Consider the following 23496-nt stretch of genomic DNA (forward strand, 5'->3'; position numbering starts at 1 on the left):
CCCAGGCTGGAGTACAGTGGCGTGACCTCAGCTCACTGTAACCTCCACCTCCTGGGTTCAAGTGATTCTCATGCCTCAGCCTCCTGAGTAGCTGGGATTACAGGCACACATCACCATCCCTGGCTTATTTTTGTATTTTTGGTAGAGACAGGGTTTCAACATGTTGGCCAAGCTGGTCTTGAACCTCTGACCTCAGGTGACCTGCCTGCCTCAGCCTCCCAAAGTACTGGGATTACAGGTGTGAGCCACCGCGCCCGGCCGCTATTAGGACTTTAGAACGAGAGACAGACTTGATCTAATAATGATTAGTCAGATAAATTTTTAGGATGTAGGGCCGATATGCCCTGGGATTGTGCGGAAGTAGGAGATGGGAGAGAAGTCAAAGGAGGGCCAACATCTCTTCACAGCCAGTGTGGGTGGTGGCAGATGGTTCATGGTACAGGAAGCAGAGGGGTGTGGACATGGTACCCAGGCTGGAGGAGAGAGGCCAGAGCTGCAGGTGTGTCCTGGGGGGAAGAGGCTGGGGAAGCCCCCGGAGGAAGCCAGAGGGAGCAGAGCCGTGACCCCCGGGGTGCACAGGGGCTGGGGTCAGGGAGGCCGTGCAGCGGTGAGGGGACCGGAGCGCACAGGGGCTGGGGTCGGGGAGGCCGTGCAGCGGTGAGGGGACCGGGGCGCACAGGGGCTGGGGTCGGGGAGGCCGTGCAGCGGTGAGGGGACCTCAGAGCACTGCTTCCTCTTCCCTGTTTGGGGTTTCAGAGGTCCCTTGTGCAGGGGCCAGGGCAGAGCCCCATCCTTAGGACACCTAGGCCCCAAGTGGGGCTTCCACAAGCTGCTTCCGGAGGATGGAGACGTAGCACCCAGTCCAGATTATAGCTTGACCCAGGGCTCTCTCCCTACCTTGGCTGGGGTTTGGGACGGCAGAATCTGTGCTCTGGGCTTCTGGGTCCCCATCAAAATGGAACAAAGTGACCTGCAGCTCCAGTCAGGTAAGACTAGCCCATTCTTCTCCTGCACAGTTCTGGCTAAAGCCTCCACCCCCAAGCAGGTGATATTCCCTCCCTAGATATCCCACACAGCTCGGACTCTGGGGTCCCTTTCAGATTAGCACAGTCCGATGGGAGAAGAAAACACCCGAATTGAAAATAGAACGAACGCCCGTAATCCCAGCACTTTGGGAGGTTGAGCACAGGAGTTCTAGACAAGCCTGGGCAAGATGGTAAGTCCCGGTCTTTACAAAAAATATAAAAATTAGCTGGGTGTGGTGGCACATGCCTGTGGTCCCAGCTTCTTGGGAGGCTGAGGTGGGAGGATCACTTGAGCCCAGGTGGTTGAGGTTGCAGTGAGGTGAGATTGCGCCATTGCACTCCAGCCTGGGTGACAGAGCAAGACCCTGTCTCCAAAAAACAAAAAAAAGCAGAACACCACCTCTCTCTCCTTGCTGCCCATCCACCTGCTCGGATGGCCTTGGCTCCACCTCTGATCTGTACCTGTGCACGCCTCATGAAACATGAATGCCAGGCCTGCACAACCTGCTTCTGTTGAGAGAGGTGGCCGGCTGAGCCGCTGTTCGTGGCCCGCTCGGCCGCAGCCTCCGTCTCTCCCACCAGTCCGGCTGCACCACCCACACTGCTGCCCAGTGTCTTCCCCACTCTGGGCTTTGCACCTGCCCTTCCCTCAGCCTGGAACAGCCCTCCTGCCCGCCTGGTGATTCCCAGCATCCGGGAAGACTCACCTCCAGCCCCAGCTCCAGGCCATCATGATATAGCCCTCCCCTCCTGCCTGAGGATCCCACAGGCCCAGACCCCAGCCCTGCCTACACTTTCTCTCTATCCTTCCCCTTCCCCTTAAAAATATCCTGGGGCCTCTGGAAGTGGAAGGGGTGGGATGGAGGAAAGAGAGCAGGAGGCATCCTGGCTGCCCAGCCGAGGGCTGATTCCCCGGGTCCCATGCCAGTGCCAACCAGCCTGGCTCCAGCACGGTGAGCCCCACATCTGCAGCCCCACCTGTGTGGCTTGTGTGTGCCCCTGAGTCCTGAGGGCTCTGGATCTGTCCTGGCTAGAACTGGAGTTACCACCCGCTGTGGGGCGGGGCGAGTCTCCCGCTGCTCTGAGCACCAGGCTGCACCAGGGAACCCACCTCATGGAGCAAAGCTGCAGAAACACTGCCTTTCTCGTGGGCGTTGTTACCCTAAGTGGGTCGGCAACTGCAAGGTGGACGGTGGGGCAGGCGCCGAGGGCCGCTCCCTGGCTGTGGGCTGCGCTCGCACGTCTTGGATGCCCTGTGGGTACTTCCTTTCTGTTGGGATTTGGGCTCAGGTTTATCGCTGGCTGCTTCTGGGAACCCTGGGGGCTAAAGGACCCTGCAAGATGGCTGGGTTGGAGGAAAGGGGGTTGCCTGGTCCTGGGAGCTGGGCAGATACGTGGGTGGTGAGCAAAAATTGGGAGGGCTTCTCATCTGGGCCCCCCGCCCCTGAGGGACCATCATGGTACAGAATCAGGGAGCATCAAAGGGAAAACCTAGGATGAGGGACTGGAGGGGGACTGGGGACTTGGCCAAGGCCTGGGTGAGGGGGTGCCCTGCCCAGGGGTGGGGCTGCAGGAAGGAGCGGCCATTCCACCTGAGTTGGCCGCCCCTGCCTCATGGCCCCCAGACCCAGGGTGCTCAGAGCTCCCCTCTTCTTTCGGAGCCTTGCGGGAGGCCCTGCTGCTCAGGGGCTGGTGGACACCACCAAGAGTTGGGTTCTGTAGCCCCCACTGCCACAGGCTGGGCGGGCTCTGGCCCCTCCTCCCTTGGGGGGTCCTGGTGCCGGGGTGGTTTTGAAAACCAGAGACTGGAGGCCTTATCAGACCACAGGTTTTCCTGAGGAAGGAAGGGTGGGTGTGGGCCTCCAGGATGGGCGCCTCCTCTGGGTGTGCCCAGCCTGGTGGAGGGCACACATGCACTGCCCATCCCTCCTGGGGGACCCCAGTCCAAGGCCCTGCCCCACCAGAGACAAGCAGACTGCAAAGGCTGGACCCAGTAGCGTGTGGGTCCAGGGCTCAGGCCCAGGGTGGGGTGTGAACTCCCTGAAATCACAGCAGATGCCAGCATCCTCCGGGATAGTGTGCCTGGCTCCCCCAGCGGAGGCTCAGAGGAATTTGCAGCCAGTTCACGGGCAGTTCCACTCCGAGGGATATGTCCAGTGGGAATCTATACTTGGGTTCACCAAAAACAAGCAAGAATGTTCCAAACGACCCTTTTCATAATAGCCCCAACCTGGGAAACCCAAATGCCCATCAGTGCTGGGTGTGGCCTGTCATCCAGGGGACAGTGACTGTAGCCAGGAGGAGCCACCTTCAACGCCAGGCACCACCTGGCTTCCACCATGGCCCCTGCGTCAGACAACGGGAAGCAGAGGCCAGAAGCACAGGCAGAGCTGGTGCCCAGCACGGATTAGGTTTGGGAACAGGCAGGACCAGTGCAGGTGGACGGAGTCCATGAATGATGGCCTCTGGGGCATTGGCCAGCAGTGCCTTAGGGGCCACCTGGGTTTGGCAATGTCCTGTTTTCTTGATCCAGGTGCTGGTGACAAGAGGCATTCAGTCTATGGGAATTCAGGAAGCCACATACTTAGGATGAGTATGCTTTTCTGCATGTATGTGATACTTCTGTGATGCTTTTCTGCCTGTATGTGAAACTTCAATAAAAAGTTTCGCACACAAGCCAGGCGCGGTGGCTCACGCCTGTAATCCCAGCACTTTGCGAGGCCGAGGTGGGTGGATCACCAGGGTCAGGAGACCAAAACCATTCTGGCTAACACGGTGAAACCCCGTCTCTACCAAAATATAAAAAAATTAGCCGGGCATGGTGGCGGGCGCTTGTAGTCCCAGCTACTGGGGAGGCTGAGGCAGGAGAATGGCATAAACCCAGGAGGCAGAGCTTGCAGTGAGACGAGATCGCGCCACTGCACTCCAGCCTGGGCAACAGAGCGAGACTCCGTCTCAAAAAAAAAAAAAAAAAAAAGTTTCACACACAGGCCTGGCGCGGTGGCTCACACCTGTAATCCCAGCACTTTGGGAGGCAGAGGTGGGCGGATCACAAGGTCAGGAGTTCAAGACCAGCCTGACCAACATGGTGAAACTCTGTCTCTACTAAAAATACAAAAATTAGCCGGGCGTGGTGGCGCACATCTGTAGTCCCAGCTACTTGGGAGGCTGAGGCAGGAGAATTGCTTGAACCCAGAAGGTGGAGGTTGCAGTGAGCTGAGATTGTGCCACTGCACTCCAGCCTGGGCGACAGAGTGAGACGTGTCTCAAAAAACAAAAAAAAAGAGTTAAACACACAAGCAGAAACCCTCCCCTGACCCCTCCAGAGGGAGGAGCATTGATTCCCTGAGGCCCCTGCCTTCCTCCTGCCCTGTCCCATCTGGGCCCCTAAGATGACCTTGCTCCCTCCAGGGAAGTCGCAGGGCGGACTGGGCTGAAAGCCAGGGAGAGACTGCCGGGTCATGGCCCCAACCCTTCGTGGAGGGAACGCAGAGGAGGCGGCAGGAGAGAGCAGCCCCTGAGGGAGGTGCGGGTGGGGCTGGGCTCAGAGCAGGGCAGCCAGGCTGACGCCCCGGGGCCCGCTCTGCCTTTCTTGGAAGAGCCTGGAGGAGCCATGTGGGGTGGGGGTGTCCCACAGCCGCGCAGGTGGGGCTGCGGATGTGGGGGCTCACCCTGCTGGAGCCGGGCCGGCGGGCCGGGGAGCACTGGCTCGGGACCTGGGGAACCCGCCCTTGGCTGGACAGCCAGGATGCCTCCTGCTCTCCTCCCTCCATCCCACCCCTTCACTTCCAGAGGCCCCGGGCTATTTTTAACTTGGTTTAGCAGCCGGAGCCAAAGGTGGACCCAGCCCTGCAGGGAGTGGGGAGGAGGGAGGAGCTGCAGCTGCCATCCCGCCCCCACCCCTCCCAGGGTTCAGGCTTTCTAGCTGGGGGGGTTGGGGGTGCTGGTCATTCTTGACCTTAGAGGAGAAACATCATTCATTCCACTCTGCAAATATAGTCACACTCAGAGGCCACACAGATACTCCAAGATTCAGACACAAGCCTGAGACACAAACTCAAAAACACACCTGGGGGTACACCCAGGCTCACTCTGTCACACACACACAGAGACACACACACACAAACACTGACACACACACACACACGCAGAGACACACACAGACACTGACACACACACAGAGACACACACAGACACTGACACACACAGACACACACATAGACACTAACACAGAGACACACACGCAGAGAGACACACAGACACTGACACACACAGACACTAACACAAACACTGACACACACATGCAGAGACACACAGACACACACACTGACACACACACAGACACTGACACACACAGACACTAACACACACAGACACTGACACACACAGACACACACTGACACACAGAGACACACAGACACTGACACACACAGACACACACTGACATACATAGAGACACACACACACACACACACTGCCTAGGGACAGCTGAGGAGTGTGTGAGACTCAAGGACCCTCAGGACACAAGGGCAGATGTGTGTGGAGGCTGTGGGCAGACCTCACCAGATGCCTGGAGACTCAAACACCCTGAAGGCGAGCCCCACCCCTTCATGGACACACACAGGCACAGATGCCCAGAGACCACCAGCTGTGGGGCTTGTGGGGAGGGTCGGACCCTCCGGTCACACCCGGAGGCCGAGGTGGGGGAAGCTTGGGGGTGGAGCTGCCCATGCTGCCTGCTCTGCCCCTTCCCCCAGCACCAGCCCAATGTCCCTGAATCCCCCTGAAGTGGACGGACAAGCTCCAGGGGTCTCCAGGGGTCTCCACACCCTTCCCACCAAAGGGCGGGCTTGTGAAGGGCGGGCTTGTGGCCTCCCCTTTCCCCCATGCTCGCCCCCACACTCTCAGGGCAGGAAGCCCCAGGAGAGGACGGCTGCAGGGGAGACAGCGGAGAGCTGACCTCAGAATGTGCTCAGCCCGGCCCCTTCCTTTCCCTGCTCCCCACTTCCCCTCTCCTCCCCCAGCCTTTGTTCCGTGGAGCAACTGCCCCCTGACCCCCGCTGAGGGAATTGGAGTCAGTCCTGGAAAAAAACCCCAGGTGCTGGCTGGGGCCACTGCCTCCCGATCCAGCGAGAGGAGGGAGCTGGGGGCTGGGAGAATTGGGGCTCAGGTGCCAGGGTGAGGGGCAGGGGCTAGCTTCCACCTCACACCCCACCTCCACCCCAGGAGGCCCAGGGCAGCTCCTAGAGGAATGTGGAGGGCAGGGGAGGGGACAGGACATCCTCTCGGCGGGACACAGGACGCCCAGTCCGGAGGTTCCCAGCCCCAGGCAAGGCCACAGGGGAAAGGGTCACTGGGGCCTGGGGCTCACCAGTTCCACCCTCGGCCAGCAGTGTCCACAGACAGTCCAGGTCACCTCCAGTGGGGGCTGGAGGTGTTGGCGGATGAGGCCTGTCATGGCCGGAGTGGAATGGCCGCCCCCGCCCCCAGGGGCCCCACGTGTGTGGGAGGCGCCGGCAGGCTTGGGTTTGTCCTCAGCTCTGCAAATCTTGGGGTCGCCACCTGCGGGAGAGGCCTCAGGCTGGCCCTGGCCCTCCCAGGCCCAGGACAGGAAGCCCAGGGACAGTCGATGGGGTGACAGCCATGGGGACCCCACCTCCTGGGGGCTGAGCAGCAGTAGAACCCGACCTCTGCTCACTGCCCTGGAAGATGAGGGACCCTGGAGGGGCCTGAAGGCACTAGAAGGAGAAAGACCTCCCGCGCTCACCTCACCAGTTCAGCCAGGACCCAGGAGACCCTGCCGGTCTGGGAGGCCTGGAGGGTTCCACCCCTGCTCCCACATGATCTCCTGGCTGCAGCTTCATGCCCAACACGCCAGCTGGCTGGTCATCTGTGAGCGCTTCTGCCAGAGTCTGTCCCAATCACCTGAGCAGCAAATGATGCTAAATGTCGTCTAAAAGCAGCCTTTCAAACGAATGACCAAAGGCCGGGCGCGGCGGCTCACACCTTAATTCTCGCACTTCGGGAGGCCGAGGCGGGTGGATCACCTGAGGTCAGGAGTTCGAGACCAGCCTGCCCAACATGGTGAAACCCCCGTCTCAACTATAAATACAAAAAAAAAATTAGCCGGTGTGGTGCCGCACACCTGTAATCCCAGCTACTCAGGAGACTGAGGCAGGAGAATTGCTTGAACCCGGGAGGCGGAGCTTGCAGTGAGCCGAGATCACACCACTGCATTCCAGCCTGGGTGGCAGAGCAAGGCTCCGTCTCAAAAAAAAAAAAAAAAAAAAGAATGACCTCAACACAGACCTTGAGTGTCAATTTGCCTCTGTTTCCCTAGGAGTTAAAATTACCAGAGGGGATCGTGGGCACAGTCACCATTTGACCCAGGATTTCTGCTCCCCGCATCCAAACAACAGGAATGCTTGCCCCGAAGTGAGGCGCTCCAGACGACACCTCTGCCAGGGACGCTGTCTCCTTCCTCCACCACCTCTCCCTTTGTGTTTTTTGCGGTTCGACTCAAAATCTTTACATGTTTTTAAAAATTGAGTTTTGCCGGGCGCAGTGGCTCACGCCTGTAATCCCAGCACTTTGGGAGGCCGAGGCGGGCGGATCACGAGGTCAGGAGATCGAGACCATCCTGGCTAACACAGTGAAACCCCGTCTCTACTAAAAATACAAAAAATTAGCCGAGCGTGGTGGCGGGTGCCTGTAGTCCCAGCTACTCGGGAGGCTGAGGCAGGAGAATGGCGTGAACCTGGGAGGCGGAGCCTGCAGTGAGCCGAGATCACGACACTGCACTCCAGCCTGGGCGGCAGAGCAAGACTCCGTCTCAAAAATAAAAATAAAAATAAAAATAAATAAAATAAAAATAAAAATTGAGTTTTATTGAAGCATAATTTTACATACAACGATATTTACCAATTTTAAGCATCCTACTTGAAGAGCCTGGACAAAGGGAAAGCAGGAAACCACCTCCACTGCCGCAAGGTCCCCTGCCCCACCAACCAACCATGCATCTGCTTTCTGCAAGGATAGTTTGGCCTTTGCTAGGATTTCACGTAAAGGAGGCCCTAAGCACGTGGTCTTTTGTGTGTGGCTTCTCTCACTTAGCATCCTGTTTTTGGGATTCACCCTGTAACGGCGGCCTTGTCTTCCCACCGTAGGGATGAGCCACTGTTCGCTTATCCACTCGCCAGCTGATGGATACTTGGTTTTCTCAGCTTTGCGAACGCTGCTGCTACAAAGGTTTGAGGCGAGTCTTCCTGCGGACGTGTTTCATCTCTTTTGGGTAAATACCTGGGCGCGGGATGCTGAGTCACGCTACGTCTCCTTTTCTGAATCTCTTTTTTTTTTTTCTTTGAGACAGAGTCTCTCTCTGTCGCCCAGGCTGGAGTGCAGTGGTGCGATCTCGGCTCACTGCAACCTCCTCCTCCCGGGTTCAAGCAATGCTCCTGCCTCAGCCTCCCGAGTAGCTGGGATTACAGGCGCTTGTCACCACGCCCGGCTAATTTTTTGTATTTTTAGTAGAGATGGGGGTTTCACTATATTGGGCAGACTGGTCTCAAACTCCTGACCTTGTGATCCGCCCACCTCGGCCTCCCGAAGTGCTGGGATTACAGGTGTGAGCCACCGCGCCCGGCCTGAATCTCTTTATATGTTTTGGTCACCCCATGACTGCATCCCTAAGAGCAAGGACCTTGCCTGTGCTGCTTGCTGCAGTGACCAGAGCTCAACACGACTGCTCGCCTGGAGGATCTTCTGAACAGACACTCACCCACTGGGTGAATGGGTGGATGGCAGCGGTGCCAGGATGGTGGGTCCTGGTGATGCCAATGGGGAGGTGACGATGGGCTGGAGGCACCGCAGAAGATGCCAACGGTGACTGCGGTAAATGAGGTGGCAGCGACTGTGGCCGTCAGCAGTGATGCAGCCGTGGGTGGATGGTCGTAATGGGGAAGACTTCACACAGGCTGGAGACGCCTGCTTCAGCCCTCCTTGAAACTGAACTCACCTGGGGAGATGTCATGTGGCCCCTCCACTTCCCCCTACTTCAGGCACCCATGCTCACTCACACCTTGGAGCCAGCTGTCACCAAAACCCACGCACTCTGAAATGACTACTTGCAGTTTCCCCCTCTGTGGTGCAACTGCCCCCCTCCCTGGCTGTCACACCTCACCAAGCGCTTCGCTCCAGGACAACCCTCCTTTCTCCAAAACAGGCGGCCTTCCCCTTTCTTTGGCTTCCTTCTTATCCAGTTCAGATTTTGTGGTCCACTCTTAGTCACTCTCTCGAAAATGTGGGAAGTCTTCAAATGTCCCTCCTTTTGTGGCACCCTTCTGAGAACTTCAGCCTTGTCAGCACCTAAACCACTGCCCATTGTAGGGAAAATCAAGCCAGGAAGATGGGGGCCACCCAAAACCCATGTCTGGACGCTCTGCTGCACCTGGTCCTGGGGAGTCCACACCTGGCAAACGGAGACGTCTATCCACTCAGTCCCCACCCGCTGCACGCCGTGGCCTTTCCCAAGCACTCCGGACTTAGTCTCTGGATGGTTTGTATGTTAAGCTATTCCCTGCTCTCCAGCCTTCCCACCAGCATTTACCACCCATTACCTCGCTGACATGCAGACAGGAGCTGAGAAATGTTTAGCTGATAAATTTTCAGGAGCTTCTTAGAAGTGGCTTCCTTTCAGCCGGGCGCGGTGGCGCATGCCTGTAATCCCAGCACTTTGGGAGGCTGAGGTGGGCGGATCACGAGGTCAAGAGATTGAGACCAGCCTGGCCAACATGGTGAAACCCCATCTCTACTAAAAATACGAAAATTAGGCCGGGCACGGTAGCTCACACCTGTAATCTCAGAACTTTGGGAGGCCAAGGTGGGCGGATCACAAGGTCAGGAGTTCAAGACCAGCCTGACCAACATGCTGAAATCCCGTCTCTACTAAAGATATAAAAATTAGCTGGGTGTGGTGGCGTGTGCCTGTAATCCTAGCTACTGGGGAGGCTGAGGCAGGAGAATCATTTGAACCCTGGAGGTGGAGGTTGTGGTAAGCCGAGATCGCGCCACTGCATTCCAGCCTGGGTGACAGGGCGAGACTACATCACAAAAAAAAAAATACAAAAATTACCCGGGCGTGGTGGCACACGCCTGTATTCCCAGCCACTCAGGAGGCTGAGGCAGGAGAAGCACTTAAACGAGGGAGACAGAGGTTGCAGTGAGCCGAGATGGCGCCCCTGCACTCCAGCCTGGTGACAGAGGGAGACTCCGTCTCAAAAAAAAAAAAAAAAAAAAAAAAAAAATTGGCTTCCTTTCCAACTCCTTGCACCAGTTTGCAAAGCCCTACCCATCTCCCCACTCCCCATCCCTAGCCTCATTCCTCCTGGTCCCTAAGGTCCCAGCCACTCTGGCCTCTGTTCTTATTCCTTCAGCACTAGGGCCTCTCCCAGGGTCAGCCCCAACTCCACAGCCTAATTCACAGGGTGAATTCCTACCCATCTCTCTGGTCTCAGCTCCTGATCCACCTCCCCTCCAGGATGGCAGCTGCTGGTGTTTGCTTCCTGCAAAACCCTTCTTGGCCGGGCGCAGTGACTCATGCCTATAATCCCAGCACTTTGGGAGGCTGAGGTGGGCAGATCACCTGAGGTCAGGAGTTCGAGACTAGCCTGACCAACATGGTGAAACCCCATCTTTACTAAAAATACAAAAATTAGGCTGGGTGTGGTGGCTCACACTTGTAATCCCAGCACTTTGGGAGGCCAAGGTGGGTGGATCACCTGACGTCAGGAGTTTGAGACCAGCCTGGGCAACCATGGCCAACATGGTGAAACCCCATCTCTACCAAAAATACAAAAATTAGGCCAGGCATATTGGCTCATGGCTGTAATCCCAACACTTTGGGAGGCTGAGGTGGGAGAATCACCTGAGGTCAGGAGTTGGTGGCACGAGTCTGTAATCTCAGCTACTCGGGAGGCTGAAGCAGGAGGACTGCTTGAACCCAGGAGGCAGAGGTTGCAGTGAGCGGAGATCGCGCCACTGCACTCCAGCCTGGGCAACAGAACAAACTCTGTCTCAAAATAAATAAATAAATAAAATTAAAACATAAAATAGGCCAGGCTCAGTGGCTCATGCCTGTAATCCCAGCACTTTTGGAGGCCGAGGTGGGTGGATCACCTGAGGTCAGGAGTTTGAGACCAGCCTGGCCAACATGGTGAAACCCCGTGTCTACTAAACATACAAAAATTACCCGGGCGTGGTGGCGGGCGCCTGTAATCCCAGCTACTTGGGAGGCTGAGGCAGGAGAATGGCTTGAAACCGGGAGGCGGAGCTTGCAGTGAGCCGAGATGGTGCCACTGCACACCAGTCTGGGCAACAGAGCGAGATTCCGTCTCAAATAAATAAATAAATAATAAAAATAAAATAAAATAAAACCCCTCTTTGGGTTAAATCCCTACTTGCTCACAGCAAATACCCTGAGGGCAAGGATGGGACCGGCCAGTGCTTCGTCCAGCCCAGCAGCCCCATGACACACGTCCGCCGAATGAATGATTCCTGTTAAGGATGGTAAAGGGGGAAGGTGGGGAGGGTGGGGAGATCAGGTCATCACCAGATGCAGAGAATGACTGAGGCAGGGAGAACTGCCTTCATCCTGCCCTCCTGGTATCCATGGTGGGAGACCACCCAGGCCCAGAAGGACATCAGCTGGTGGAAGGGGAAGCCCACCTGGAATGTGATGGGCTCCAGCCGCCTTCACCCTCCTGGTCCCAGCCTCCTCTCAGGTCAGCCACCCTCACCCTCCTGCTCCCCGTCTCCTCTCAGGTCATCCACCCTCACCCTCCTGGTCCCCGTCTCCACTCAGGTCATCCAACCTCACCCTCCTGGTCCCGGCCTCCACTCAGGTGAGCCACCCTCACCCTCCTGGTCCCGGCCTCCTCTCAGGTCAGCCACCCTCACCCTCCACTCAGGTCAGCCACCCTCACCCTCCTGGTCCCGGCCTCCTCTCAGGTCAGCCACCCTCACCCTCCACTCAGGTCAGCCACCCTCACCCTCCTGGTCCCTGTCTCCTCTCAGGTGAGTCACCCTCACCCTCCTGGTCCCAGCCTCCTCTCAGGTGAGCCACCCTCACCCTCCTGCTCCCCGTCTCCACTCAGGTCAGCCACCCTCACCCTCCACTCAGGTCAGCACTGCCTGGGACTTTCCAGGGGGCTGAGCGGCTGACCAGGAGCCTTTGCTGGGGCGGCCTGGGCACCAGGGCACTTCCTGCAAGGCCTCCCTCCTTGCAGCCCCAGCTCCTGGCCTGCTCCTTCCTCCTCCGCCCCAGGGGCTTTCCACAAAGCCTGAGGCCTGCTATTTTTAGCTGAGGGAGAGGGCCCAGTTCCTGGCCCCACTGCCGCCCTGAAGGAGCCTGGGCTAAACAGGGGCTGGGGTTGGGTCTAGGGGTTGGGGGAGAGGCTGCAGTCCCCAGCCCAGGCACACCTGGGGTGCAGAGGGGACGCTGCAGGCTGGGCTCCCAGCCCAGTTGGTGGACCAGGCGCTTACCCTGGGGAGGTGGGGCTTAGGGCCTGGGTGGGCTGCTGCCCACTTCCTGTGGCCGCACCCCAGTACTTCAAAGGCTGCTGGCCGCCCTGTGGTCAGTCCAGGCTCCCACGCAGCTGGAGGGGCTGGGCGGGCACACGCACCCCTGGCAGCTGGCCCCCCCTCCCCTCAGGGCAGCTTCAAAGCAGCAGGGGTGGGCAGCCCCCGTGATTAGCACGGATCCCAGGGCTGGGACGGGAGACACAAGGCGGTAATGGAGGCCCTGGCAGAGCCCCTCCTCTGCTCCTATGCTGCCCGTCCCACTGCCTTCCTGGGTTGGCTCAGGGCAAAGGCCCAGGTACCTTCCTGGCCCCCAGATCCTGTCTTGAGGCAGGGGCCACCTTTAGGGGTACGTGCGTCTCTGCTTGGTGCCTGTGGGTTTCGGTGGCCTGGCCACGGAGTCAGTCCCAGTCAGAGAAGCGACAGGAACTGTGGTGGGGGCACCCCTGCGGGACCCCTCGGGACAGCCTCTCTTTCTTACTCCTTTCCTCTCTTCCTTCCTCCCCACTTTCTAACTGGAAGGGGGGCGGGAGGGGAGGGGCCATAAAGGAGAAGGGGCTCCCTGTCCAGGCCTCCGGGCTGTGGTGGGCTTGACCTGGCGCCAGCTCCCCAGGGACGGCCTGGGTGGAGGTATTGGGGGCGGGGACCTAGAAGCAGCCGCCCCAGAGTCCAGCAGACGCTGAGAACAGAGAGTGCCTGGGGGGCGGGGGGCAGCTTTCAGGGTCCCCTGGGGTCAGCTCTGGGACAGTTGCCGTTTTTAATCTGCACAAGTGATTTAGAAGGAGCCGCCAGGGCTGCAACCTAGATCCACTCAGACCCAGCTAGGGAAGTGCGGGGAGGCGCAGCCCAAGAACTGTGCCCTCCCCCCAGCTGTGGCCACAGGGCAGCGGAGACCCTGGATGAAGCTTCCCCCATCCAGCTGTGGCCACAGGGCAGTGGGGGCCCCGGACGAAGCTTCCTCCCCGAGCTGTGGCCGCAGGGCAGTGGGGACCCCGGACGAAGCTTCCTCCTCTCCTGCCAGCCAGAACCCAGGTTCACGGTGACCTTGCATGCCCGAAGTCTGTCCATCCTGTCCCGGACTGGCTCTCCTCTCCCCTCCCCTCCCCTCCTCCTCTACTCTCAGGCATCCAGGGACCGCCGCCCAGCCCAGCTGCAGGGCTGGAGGCTCCCCCAGATCTAGGGCCTTGAAGGAGCCCCGGTCCCTGAGCTCACAGCACAGACGCCCGGACCCTAGCAGATGCCGGCTTTCAGCCCACCCACCCGGCAGCTGGGAGCCACGCACCCCAGGAAGGAAGGGCTGGGGGTGGGCTGCGCATCCAGCTCGCCGGGGTCCCCACCAGGACCTTGACTTGGCTGCCAGCGACCACCCCACCCCTGCTGACACAAGCTGGGTGCGCCTCCCTCGGTCTTTGGGCGCAGGGAGGGAGGGCTGGGTCTCCAGTCCTTCTGACCACTCCGCTGGCCTGTGCCTGCTTGCCGCCCGTCCCCACCACCCACCACCCGAGCTGCAGGTGCGGTGGAGACGGGGAGGGGAGAAGGCGCAGGGGCACACGGGCCGTCGCCGTCGCCCTGAGGGATTTTCGATGGTTCCACGACTTGGGGGAGCCAGGAAAAAGGGGCAACCTCTGTGGCCTCCCGCGGACTTGGCGCCCCTGGTGGAGTCGGAATCCTCACGAGAGACTCCTGTGGGGAAATACATCCTAGGCCCTCTGGGCTGGGCCCCTGGTCCACCTGGGATGCAGGCTGGAGAGGCCAAATGCAGGGGCCAGGAAGCACCAAACCGGCTCTTGGGCCAAGAGCCAAGGGACCCCCACCCTTTCCATTTGTCCCCCAGTCCAGGCCCAGCGTCCTCTCCCCTCCTCACCCACACCCAGGGCTGACTGTCCGAGATCCAGGCCGTGGTTTCCATCTGGTCACCACGCGCCCCCCCAGGTGAGGGTCTCCGAGGGGCAACGCGTGAAAAGCCGGAGCGGATCGCCTCACGGGGCGGAATGGCTGCTGGTGCCGGCCTGGTCAGAGGCCGGGATCGGTATTTGCTGAATATACAACACAGAGGGACCAATAAAAATACAGAGAAAAGCACGGAGCCGCCGGCGTGGCAGAAGAGCCTGCGGAGAAGCTCCCTCAAAGACTGGCAGGCGACACAACCACAACCTGTGGAAAAGCAACTGGGGCAAAGCTCTTGGCTTTAAGAATACCCCCTTGGGGCCGGGCGCGGTGGCTCTCGCCTGTAATACCAACACTTTGGGAGGCCAAGGTGGGCAGATCACGAGGTCAGGAGCTCGAGACCATCCTGGCTAACACGGTGAAACCCCGTCTGTACTAAAAATACAAAAAATCAGCCGGGCGTGGTGGCGGGCGCCTGTAGTCCCAGCTACTTGGGAGGCTGAGGCAGGAGAATGGCGTGAACTCGGGAGGCGGAGCTTGCAGTGAGCTGAGAACGTGCCACTACACTCCAGCCTGGGCGACAGAGCGAGACTCCATCTCAAAAAAAAAAAAGAAAAGAAAAGAAGAAAAGAAAAGCCCCTAGAGGCCAGGGTCCTTGAACAAAAGTGCGCGATGCCCTGTGTCTGCAGTGGGGAGAGGTCTGGAGCCTGTGTGTCCGACAGCAGAAGTGGACACAGTGGTGCCAGGGCAGGAACCCTGGGGGCATTTGCAGGCCTGTGCTGCGAGACTGCAGTGGCGCTCAGGACACACCTCGGAGAAGAGCAAGCCTGCTGCAGAGTGACATGAACACCAGGTCTGTTTCTGTACGAGCCAGTGACAGAAGACCCCGAGATAAGACTCTCTGTACGTATATGTTTGTAGGCAAATGGAAGGTGAGAAAGACACGGTCCCGACTAGCAACTCTGGATGTCTACGAGGAGTGTGGAAAGAATGGTTAATCGCCTTATATCCCTGCGTCACTGCGTATGATGAGAATGTTACATTTCGAATAACAAAAATGAGCACTTATATCAAAAACTGGTTATTGCAGTGAGAGAAAGGACCCTGCTCTAGGGTCTTCCAAGCCGGGGTGAGCCTGGGCCTCGAACATACCCTTCAAAGTGTGTGTATGGGGCCCAGGGGACGATCTACCATTTCTGCCCTGGAGTCTGCAGAAATGGTGCAGACCGCCCCAGAAGAATTCAGCCTACATCACACAGGCCAGCAGGACTTTTTTTTTTTTTTTTTTTTTTTAGTACAGCAGTGCGATCATAGCTGACTGCAGCCTTGAACTCCTGGCCTGAAGCAATCCTCCCGCTTCAGTCACCCAAGTGGTTGGAACTGTAGGCTCGACCCACCAGGCCTGGCCCCTGCAGGACTCTTGACCCCAACCCAGACTTTACCTTGATGTGGGGAGCTGTCCCCACTCCCTCCCCTGACAATGCAGGGCACTGTGTCAAGGATTCTGGAGAGACCCTGGCTCATTCCCACAGGAGACGGGGAACAGGCCTGGGGAGGAGCCAAATGCCAGTGTGGGGGGGCCGGAGGCTGCAGTGGCAGTGCTTGTAGGCAGGGAGGACGGTGAGCCCTCCACATATACATAGCATGGCCCCCAGGGGTGTGTACTGGGATGGGTGTTGGGGGGTACTCTGGGGAGGGCTGCTCACTGGTGTCCTTCATCCCGGGCAGGAGAGAGGCCCAGAGCACAGGCCCTGCAGGGAGCCAGGACAGAGAGGGCTCCAGTGTACGCCACTCCCCCACCAACCCCACCGTCCTTGAGGGCTCTGAGCAATTAATTCTCTGTGACTCCAGATGTTCAGCAGCTGTCTTGGCCATTTCCGCCCCTTCTCCTGACCCTGCGTCCTCCAGGAAGCATCCCCTCCTGTCCTTGGGCTCCAAGCCACCCCCACCTTCCCTGCACCCCATTTCCTGAGCAGAGGCGTTTGTGCAGACTCAGCTCCCGCACCCACCAGGGTAGCCTCAGTTTTCCCAAGGCCTGGGCACTGCTCCCTGAGTCCAGGGCTGCTGGGGTCGGCTCACTCCCTGATGGATGCCCTCTGCCAGGGGCTCTGATCCTGGTTCCTGCCCCTCCGGCCTCTGGGACTGGTTTTCTCTCTCTCCTCTCCTTCCTTCTCCAAGGTTGGCTCTGCAGGCTCCACTGGCATAAATCAAGGGCCTCCAGGGAGGGTTCAGTGCAGGAGGGTTGGCAGAACTGGCCAGGGGGAGAGCCCTGCCCCAGTGCAGGAGGGTTGGCAGAACTGGCCAGGGGGAGAGTCCTGCCCCAGTGCAGGAGGGTTGGCAGGACTGGCCAGGGGGAGACCCCTGCCCCAGTGCAGGAGGGTTGGCAGGACTGGCCAGGGGGAGAGTCCTGCCCCAGTGCAGGAGGGCCCAATGCAGGAGGGTGGGAACCAAGGGGTGGAGGGCTCAGAGACTGGCAGGCCCTGTGGGGGTGGGGTGCATGCTCAGATGTCGGCCTGGAGGGCACCGGGGTGGAGATGGGGGTTGCCTCCACAAACAGATCAGCAGGGACACAGCCCCCACCTCCACCTCGTGGACACTTCCCTGAGCTGATGGCGGTGGAGGCACAAGAGGTCATGGCTGCTGCAGCTGGTCGTCTGGGGGCTCTTCTGGAGAGGGGACAGCTCCCTTCCTGTCACATGCTTTCCTGTCTCAACAGAGCCGGGGGTTCTGGGGCACTTGGACTCCCGTGGGCTGGTGGGGTCAGGGGCTGGGCCAGACACAGGATGAGGCATGGAACCCCTGGGGGCCAGCGGCTCCAGCCCGCTGACCTCTGCCCCTCAGAATCCGGTCCCAGGCTCTCCCCTCCTCCTCTCAAGAACTTCCTGCTCTGTGTGTGTGTGTGGGTGGGTTGTTGTGGGGGAAGCTAAGGGCAGGTGGGCCTGGCTAAAGAAAAGCCTGCATTTCCAAACAAGTCCCAGAGCAGATCAAGCTGGGAGACTGCCCCCAGGAGGACGAGGCTCCTCCAAGCAGGATCTGCTTAGGGGAATCAAAATAAGGTTTAGTGCATCCAACATCCTGCGTGGACAGTCCTCCAGGACTCCTGCCGCTGCCAGGATCTGAACTGAGGTGGCAGGGACACCCCCTGTCAGAACTTCGGCTCTGCTGCTGGGTTCACTCCTGTGGTCTCACACAAAATGGGCCGGTAGCCTTTGGGCCCACAGCCCCAACCTGCCTAGAGTAGGCAGCCGCTGAGTTTATGAAAGAGGCTCCTGGGAAAGGAATCATCTCCCACCCTCTGCAGAAGTTTCCATCCCCACCCCTATCCACCAGGCTCCTTTCCCCACAGGGTCAGGGGTGGACACTTGAGCAGGACCAGAACCACCAATCCCCAGGGGAAGCCTTGCCCATCCCTTGGCCGCAGGGGCAGTACCCTGTGTGTTTCCTCCTGGGGCAGGGCTCCTGTTGCTGCCCAGGACCCAGTGGAAAGGATGGTGTGACAGGTGCACCAGTGGACCCTGAGACACCCTCTTTGTCCTCAGGCCTTGACCAATGAGCCCAGTAGCCAATCGGAGATCAAAGCTGGATAACCAGGAAAATTTGGATCTCAACTGTGTGTGTGCCTGGGGGTAGGACTGCCAGATTTAGCAAAACAAAAACAAATTTAAAAACAGGGTATATCTAGACCGGGTGCGGTGGCTCCTGCCTGTAATCCCAGCACTTTGGGAGGCCGAGGCGGGTGATCCACCTGAGGTCAGGAGTTAGAGGCCAGCCTGACCAACATGGTGAAACCCCATCTCTACTAAAAGTACAAAAAGTTAGCCGGGCATGGTGGCGGGCACCTGTAATCCCAGCTACTTGGGAGGCTGAGGCAGGAGAATTGCTTGAACACCCAGGAGGCAGAGGTTGCAGTGAGCTGAGATTGCATCATTGCACTCCAGCCTGGGTGACAAGAGTGAGACTCCGTCTCAAAAACAAACAAACAAACAAACAAACAGAAAAAACAGGATATCCAGTTAAATTTGAATTTCAGATAAACAATTTTAAAATAATGTCTCAAGCAGTAGTTGGAACATACTTATACCCAAAAAGTATTTGTTTATTTGTAATTCCAATTTAACTGGCATATTATTCTGCATTTTATCTGGCAACCTAGAATGGGGGTAATAGCCCCCCAAATTGCTCCCTTTGTTAATTGGACCCTGTCTTCTGTCCCCCAACCCCTAAAGGCAGCAGCTGACTCCCCCATCTAGGGGTGGGGCCTGTTTGGGTCAGGCAGTGCCTCTAACCCAGACGCTGAGCAGGAGAGCAGAGAGGGGGTGCTTCAGCCTGAAACTACCCCTTCCCCAGAAGGCTGGGGTCCCAGGCGGGCCTGGTACCTGGGCTCAGAGGCTCTGGCTGGATTTGCCAAACTCCCTGATTGTAGCATGTTTGTTTCTGGTCTGGGTTGCTGTTGAGTTCCCGGAGCTGCCCCCTTCCCTGGGGCTCCCCCTGGCGGGCGGCTTCCGACCCTGCCCTCAGGTGGGCTGGCCCTTTCCAGGGCAGGAGAAAAAGGGGAACCCACCATACCTCTCCAGAAAAGAGGGAGGCGCAGCCTGGGAGTGGGGGCTCGACCCAGGAGTGAGAAAGAGGAACCCCAGCCAGGCAGGACCCGCCCGAGAAGGTCACTGCTGTTGCTGGCAGCCAGTGAAAAGAGGATCCAGAAAAGGAGAGGGCTTGTTTCTGGTCAGCACGGAAGAAGGAAGGTGTGGAGAGGAGGGGCCGGGCCGAGAGCAAATACCGCCTTTTTGGTGCAGCAGCAGCCCTGTCTCTGACCCCGGCCATCCTGGGGAGATGAGGTTTAAACCAGCAGACCCTGAAGGGATGGGGGCCGGACCCACAGCAAGCCTGGTACAGGCGGAGGAGGCCTTGCTGTCCCTTTTTGGCCTCTGGGGCTGTCCATCTTAAATTTAAGGAAGAGGGAGGCGGGGTGCAGGGACTCACACCTGTAATCCCAACACTGTGGGAGGTGGAGGCAGGGTGCAGGGACTCACACCTGTAATCCCAACACTGTGGGAGGTGGAGGCGGGGTGCAGGGACTCACACCTGTAATCCCAACACTGTGGGAGGTGGAGGCGGGAGGATCGCTTGAGCCCAGGGGTTCAAGACCAGCCTGGGCAGCATAGAGAGACCCCATCTCAATTTAATAAATAAATAAGGAAGAAAGAGGGAGACAGTAGCTGCTGAAATCATGGGTGGGAAAGCTGGGCCTGGGAGCGTTTAGCTGGTGGGGTCTTGGCGAAGGCGGGGGACGGGCAGAACCTTGGGTTCATCATCTCTGGGAACCCTTTGTGCACCCATCACCTAGCAACAGGATGCAGCCTTCCCTTGGCCCTGGAAGGCCAGGTCACAAAGGCCATCAGGGCCTGTCCGGGAGCCGGTATCCCCTAAGACTGCCCTGTGCCTCTCGCGGCGATCCCGGCCCAGCGGCTGGGCGTTGGGGCCACCGCTCATGTGCGTCATCTGCTTCGTGAAGGCGCTGGTGCACGTGTTCAAGATCTACCTGACCGCCAGCTACACCTACACATTCCGCGGCTGGCCCGTGGCCTTCCGCTGGGATGACGTGCGCGCCGTGGGCCGGAGCAGCAGCCACCGGGCGCTGACCTGCGCGGCAGCCGCGGCGGGCGTGTGGTTGCTGCGGGACGAGACGCTGGGCGGGGATGCGCTGGGGCGGCCTCCACGTGGGGCGCGCAGCCAGGCGCAGTGCCTCTTGCAGCAGCTCCGCGAGCTGCCCGGCCAGCTTGCTAGCTACGCGCTGGCCCACTCGCTGGGCCGCTGGCTCGTGTACCCCGGCTCCGTGTCCCTGATGACGTGCGCGCTTCTGCCGCTGCTGCAGCAGGGCCAAGAGCGCCTCGTGGAGCGCTACCACGGCCGGCGCGCCAAGCTGGTGGCCTGTGACGGCAACGAGATCGACACTATGTTCATGGACCGCCGCCAGCACCCGGGCAGCCACGGGCACGGGCTGCGCCTCGTCATCTGCTGCGAAGGCAACGCGGGCTTCTACGAGATGGGCTGTCTGTCTGCACCGCTCGAGGCCGGCTACTCCGTGCTGGGCTGGAACCACCCCGGCTTCGGCAGCAGCACTGGCGTGCCCTTCCCTCAGCACGACGCCAACGCCATGGACGTGGTGGTCAAGTACGCACTGCACCGCCTGCACTTCCCGCCCGCGCACCTGGTGGTCTACGGCTGGTCTGTTGGCGGCTTCACGGCCACCTGGGCCACCATGACCTACCCGGAGCTGGGTGCACTGGTGCTGGACGCCACCTTCGACGACCTTGTGCCGCTGGCGCTGAAGGTCATGCCCCACAGTTGGAAGGGGCTGGTGGTGCGCACCGTGCGCGAGCACTTCAACCTCAACGTGGCCGAGCAGCTGTGCTGCTACCCGGGGCCGGTGCTGCTGCTTCGACGCACGCAGGATGACGTGGTCAGCACTTCGGGCCGCCTGCGCCCCCTGTCACCTGGCGACGTGGAGGGCAACCGGGGCAATGAGCTGCTGCTGCGCCTGCTGGAGCACCGCTACCCCGTCGTGATGGCGCGAGAGGGCCGCGCCATCGTCACCCGCTGGCTGCGCGCTGGCAGCTTGGCGCAGGAGGCCGCCTTCTATGCACGCTACCGCGTGGACGAGGACTGGTGCCTGGCGCTGCTGCGCTCCTACCGTGCACGCTGCGAAGAGGAGCTGGAGGGCGAGGAGGCCCTGGGGCTACACGGACCCGCCTTCCCATGGCTGGTGGGCCAGGGCCTGAGCTCGCGGCGGCGCCGGCGCCTCGCACTGTTCCTGGCTCGGAAGCACCTCAAGAACGTGGAGGCGACTCACTTCAGCCCTCTGGAGCCTGAGGAGTTTCAGTTGCCCTGGCGGCTGTAACCTATATGCCCCAGTGGGGGATCACGCACTTGAACTCCTGGCCTTCTTGGTTCACCTTCCCATACCCCCAACCATTGCAGGGGGCCGGCGCCGACGGGGGTGGGGGGCGGGGCGCGGGGTGCTCCTGATCTGCTGTCTGGGGGACAGTAGGCAGAACACGGGGACTTGGTGCTCTCCTTCCTTCACAGGGGCGTTCTGACCGTCCTCCCATTCTTCCTTGCTCTGTCCCCTCCTTTCTCTCTTCCTCCTACAAATACTTTTGGCTGCCCCCACCCAGCTCCTAAGGGAATGAAAGGTTAACCTGACCCGGTTTATGGCAATACTGTGTGATGGGTGCCTTGATCACCACAAAAGGATGATGGGAACGGGGCTGTGGGGTCCCAGGGAGGAGCCCTTCACCTGGCCTGGGTTACAGGATGGCTCCTGGGAACACAATGCCAGCTGTGTGCTGAGAGTCTGTGCAAGCTGCTCCCGTGAAAAGGAGGACATTGGCATGGCAGGGCTGTGGGCAGGTCTTAGTGGCTGGACATTCCCAGGAGTTCGCACTGGCTATCATTCTGTAGGGCTCCCTCCCACCTCCAAACTCCTGGCTTCTACACCAGGGCATTCACAGACAGATTGCAGACTCACATGGTGGCATGTGAGGCTACAGATACACTTGCACAGGCCAGAGGATACTACTGCGCGTCCTCTGGAGCCAGGCCTGGGCTGGACTTTGTTCCTGGCTTAGGGATGCAACACAGAATGGGACAAGGCTCTGCTCACAATGGTCTGTAATGTCACATCTCTGTGGTCTGCCCTGAACTGCCTGAAGCAGGGACTATTGTCCCTACATGTCCCTAGTCCCTGGGCTGGCCTGGTTGGGTTGAGCAAGAATCTCTGGAAAGAATGAAAGGCAGCAAATGGAGAAAACATTACTGAGAGCACCAGAGCAGGATAAGGCCGTGGTGGTAAAGGACTCGGGCCTGTGCAAGAGTACCAGGAAGACACCTGTGGGAGGAGGTGGCCGGGTGAAGGAAGGGGCAGTGGGAGGAGCTTCCATGCCTAGGGACCAGTACCACCCCAGGCTGGAAGCCCAGAGTGGAGTCCTAGGACATCAGATCCTAAAGGGCTTGAATACCGTTTAAGGCTTTTCTTCCGGGAGCAAGTAGGCGCCAAAGAAGGGAAGTTGTGGGACTTGTTTTCATGGGGCCAGTTGCCTGGTGGTTACGCGCCTCTCCTCTGAAGTCAGGCATCCTGTTCCAGAGTATCCTGGTTGCGCTTCAACTTGCGGAGTGACCTGGGGTAAGTGACTTTAACCTCAGCTTCCTCATCTGTGGAGTGGGGAGGGCGCAGCGCTGGTCGCCCTGAACAGGAAGTGAGACAACCTCGGGGTGCACACGCGCAGGCCCGAGCCGCAGGGTCCACGCCCGAGGCGAGGCGGCAGCGGCGCCTGCAGGGCGAGGGGACGAATCGCGATCTTTTTCAGCGTAACCCGCATACAATAAAAAGTCCCCATGAAAAGGACAAACTAGCCAGGCGTGAGGGGCGGTGACTCACGCCTGTAATCCCAGCATTTTAGGAGGCCGAGGCGGGTGGATCACCTAAGGTCAGGAGTTCGAGACCAGCCTGGCCAACGTGGCGAAACCCCCGTCTCTACTAAAAATACGAAAATTAGCCGGACGTGTTGGCGCGCGCCTGTAATTCCAGCTACTCGGGAGGCTGAGGCTGGAGAATCGCTTGAACCCGGAGGGCAGAGATTGGAGTGAGCTGAGATCGCGCCATTGCACTCCAGCCTGGGCAACAAGAGTGAAACTCCGTCTCAAAAACAAACAAACAAAAAAGGACCAACTAAAAAAAGAATATAAATACAATAAATAACAGGACTTACGGGGGCAGGCTGACCCCTAAAGTAAGGGGTCGGGCTGGAAAGGATCTCAAGGGGTCAGAGTTTGAGCCGCCGAGGCGCGCGAGCCCCAGCACTCCTAGGCAGCTGCATCCGCCCCGGAAGATCCCCTGGGGCCCTGCGCTGGCTTTCCACAGCGCCATGTTGGACGGTCCTCCCACTTCCCACCTTCTCCGTCCTCCCGCTACTCTGACCGTTCTACCTGTGATTCTCGCTGGTGGAGTCAA

General features: G+C 59.2%; 1 protein-coding gene and 1 pseudogene across 1 annotated transcript; one reads left to right on the top strand and one right to left on the bottom strand.

Annotated features, from left to right (window-relative positions):
* Positions 1 to 975: 975 nt before the first annotated feature.
* Positions 976 to 19976, bottom strand: LOC100611393 (uncharacterized; annotated as a pseudogene).
* Positions 15754 to 21689, top strand: ABHD16B (abhydrolase domain containing 16B). The gene has a single exon (XM_003317058.6). The coding sequence runs from the start codon at positions 19975 to 19977 to the stop codon at positions 21382 to 21384; it is 1410 nt and encodes a 469-aa protein (XP_003317106.2). The 5' UTR covers positions 15754 to 19974; the 3' UTR covers positions 21385 to 21689.
* Positions 21690 to 23496: the final 1807 nt, after the last annotated feature.

Source organism: Pan troglodytes, chromosome 21 (assembly GCF_028858775.2).
Source record: "Pan troglodytes isolate AG18354 chromosome 21, NHGRI_mPanTro3-v2.0_pri, whole genome shotgun sequence".
Classification (NCBI taxonomy): domain Eukaryota; kingdom Metazoa; phylum Chordata; class Mammalia; order Primates; family Hominidae; genus Pan; species Pan troglodytes.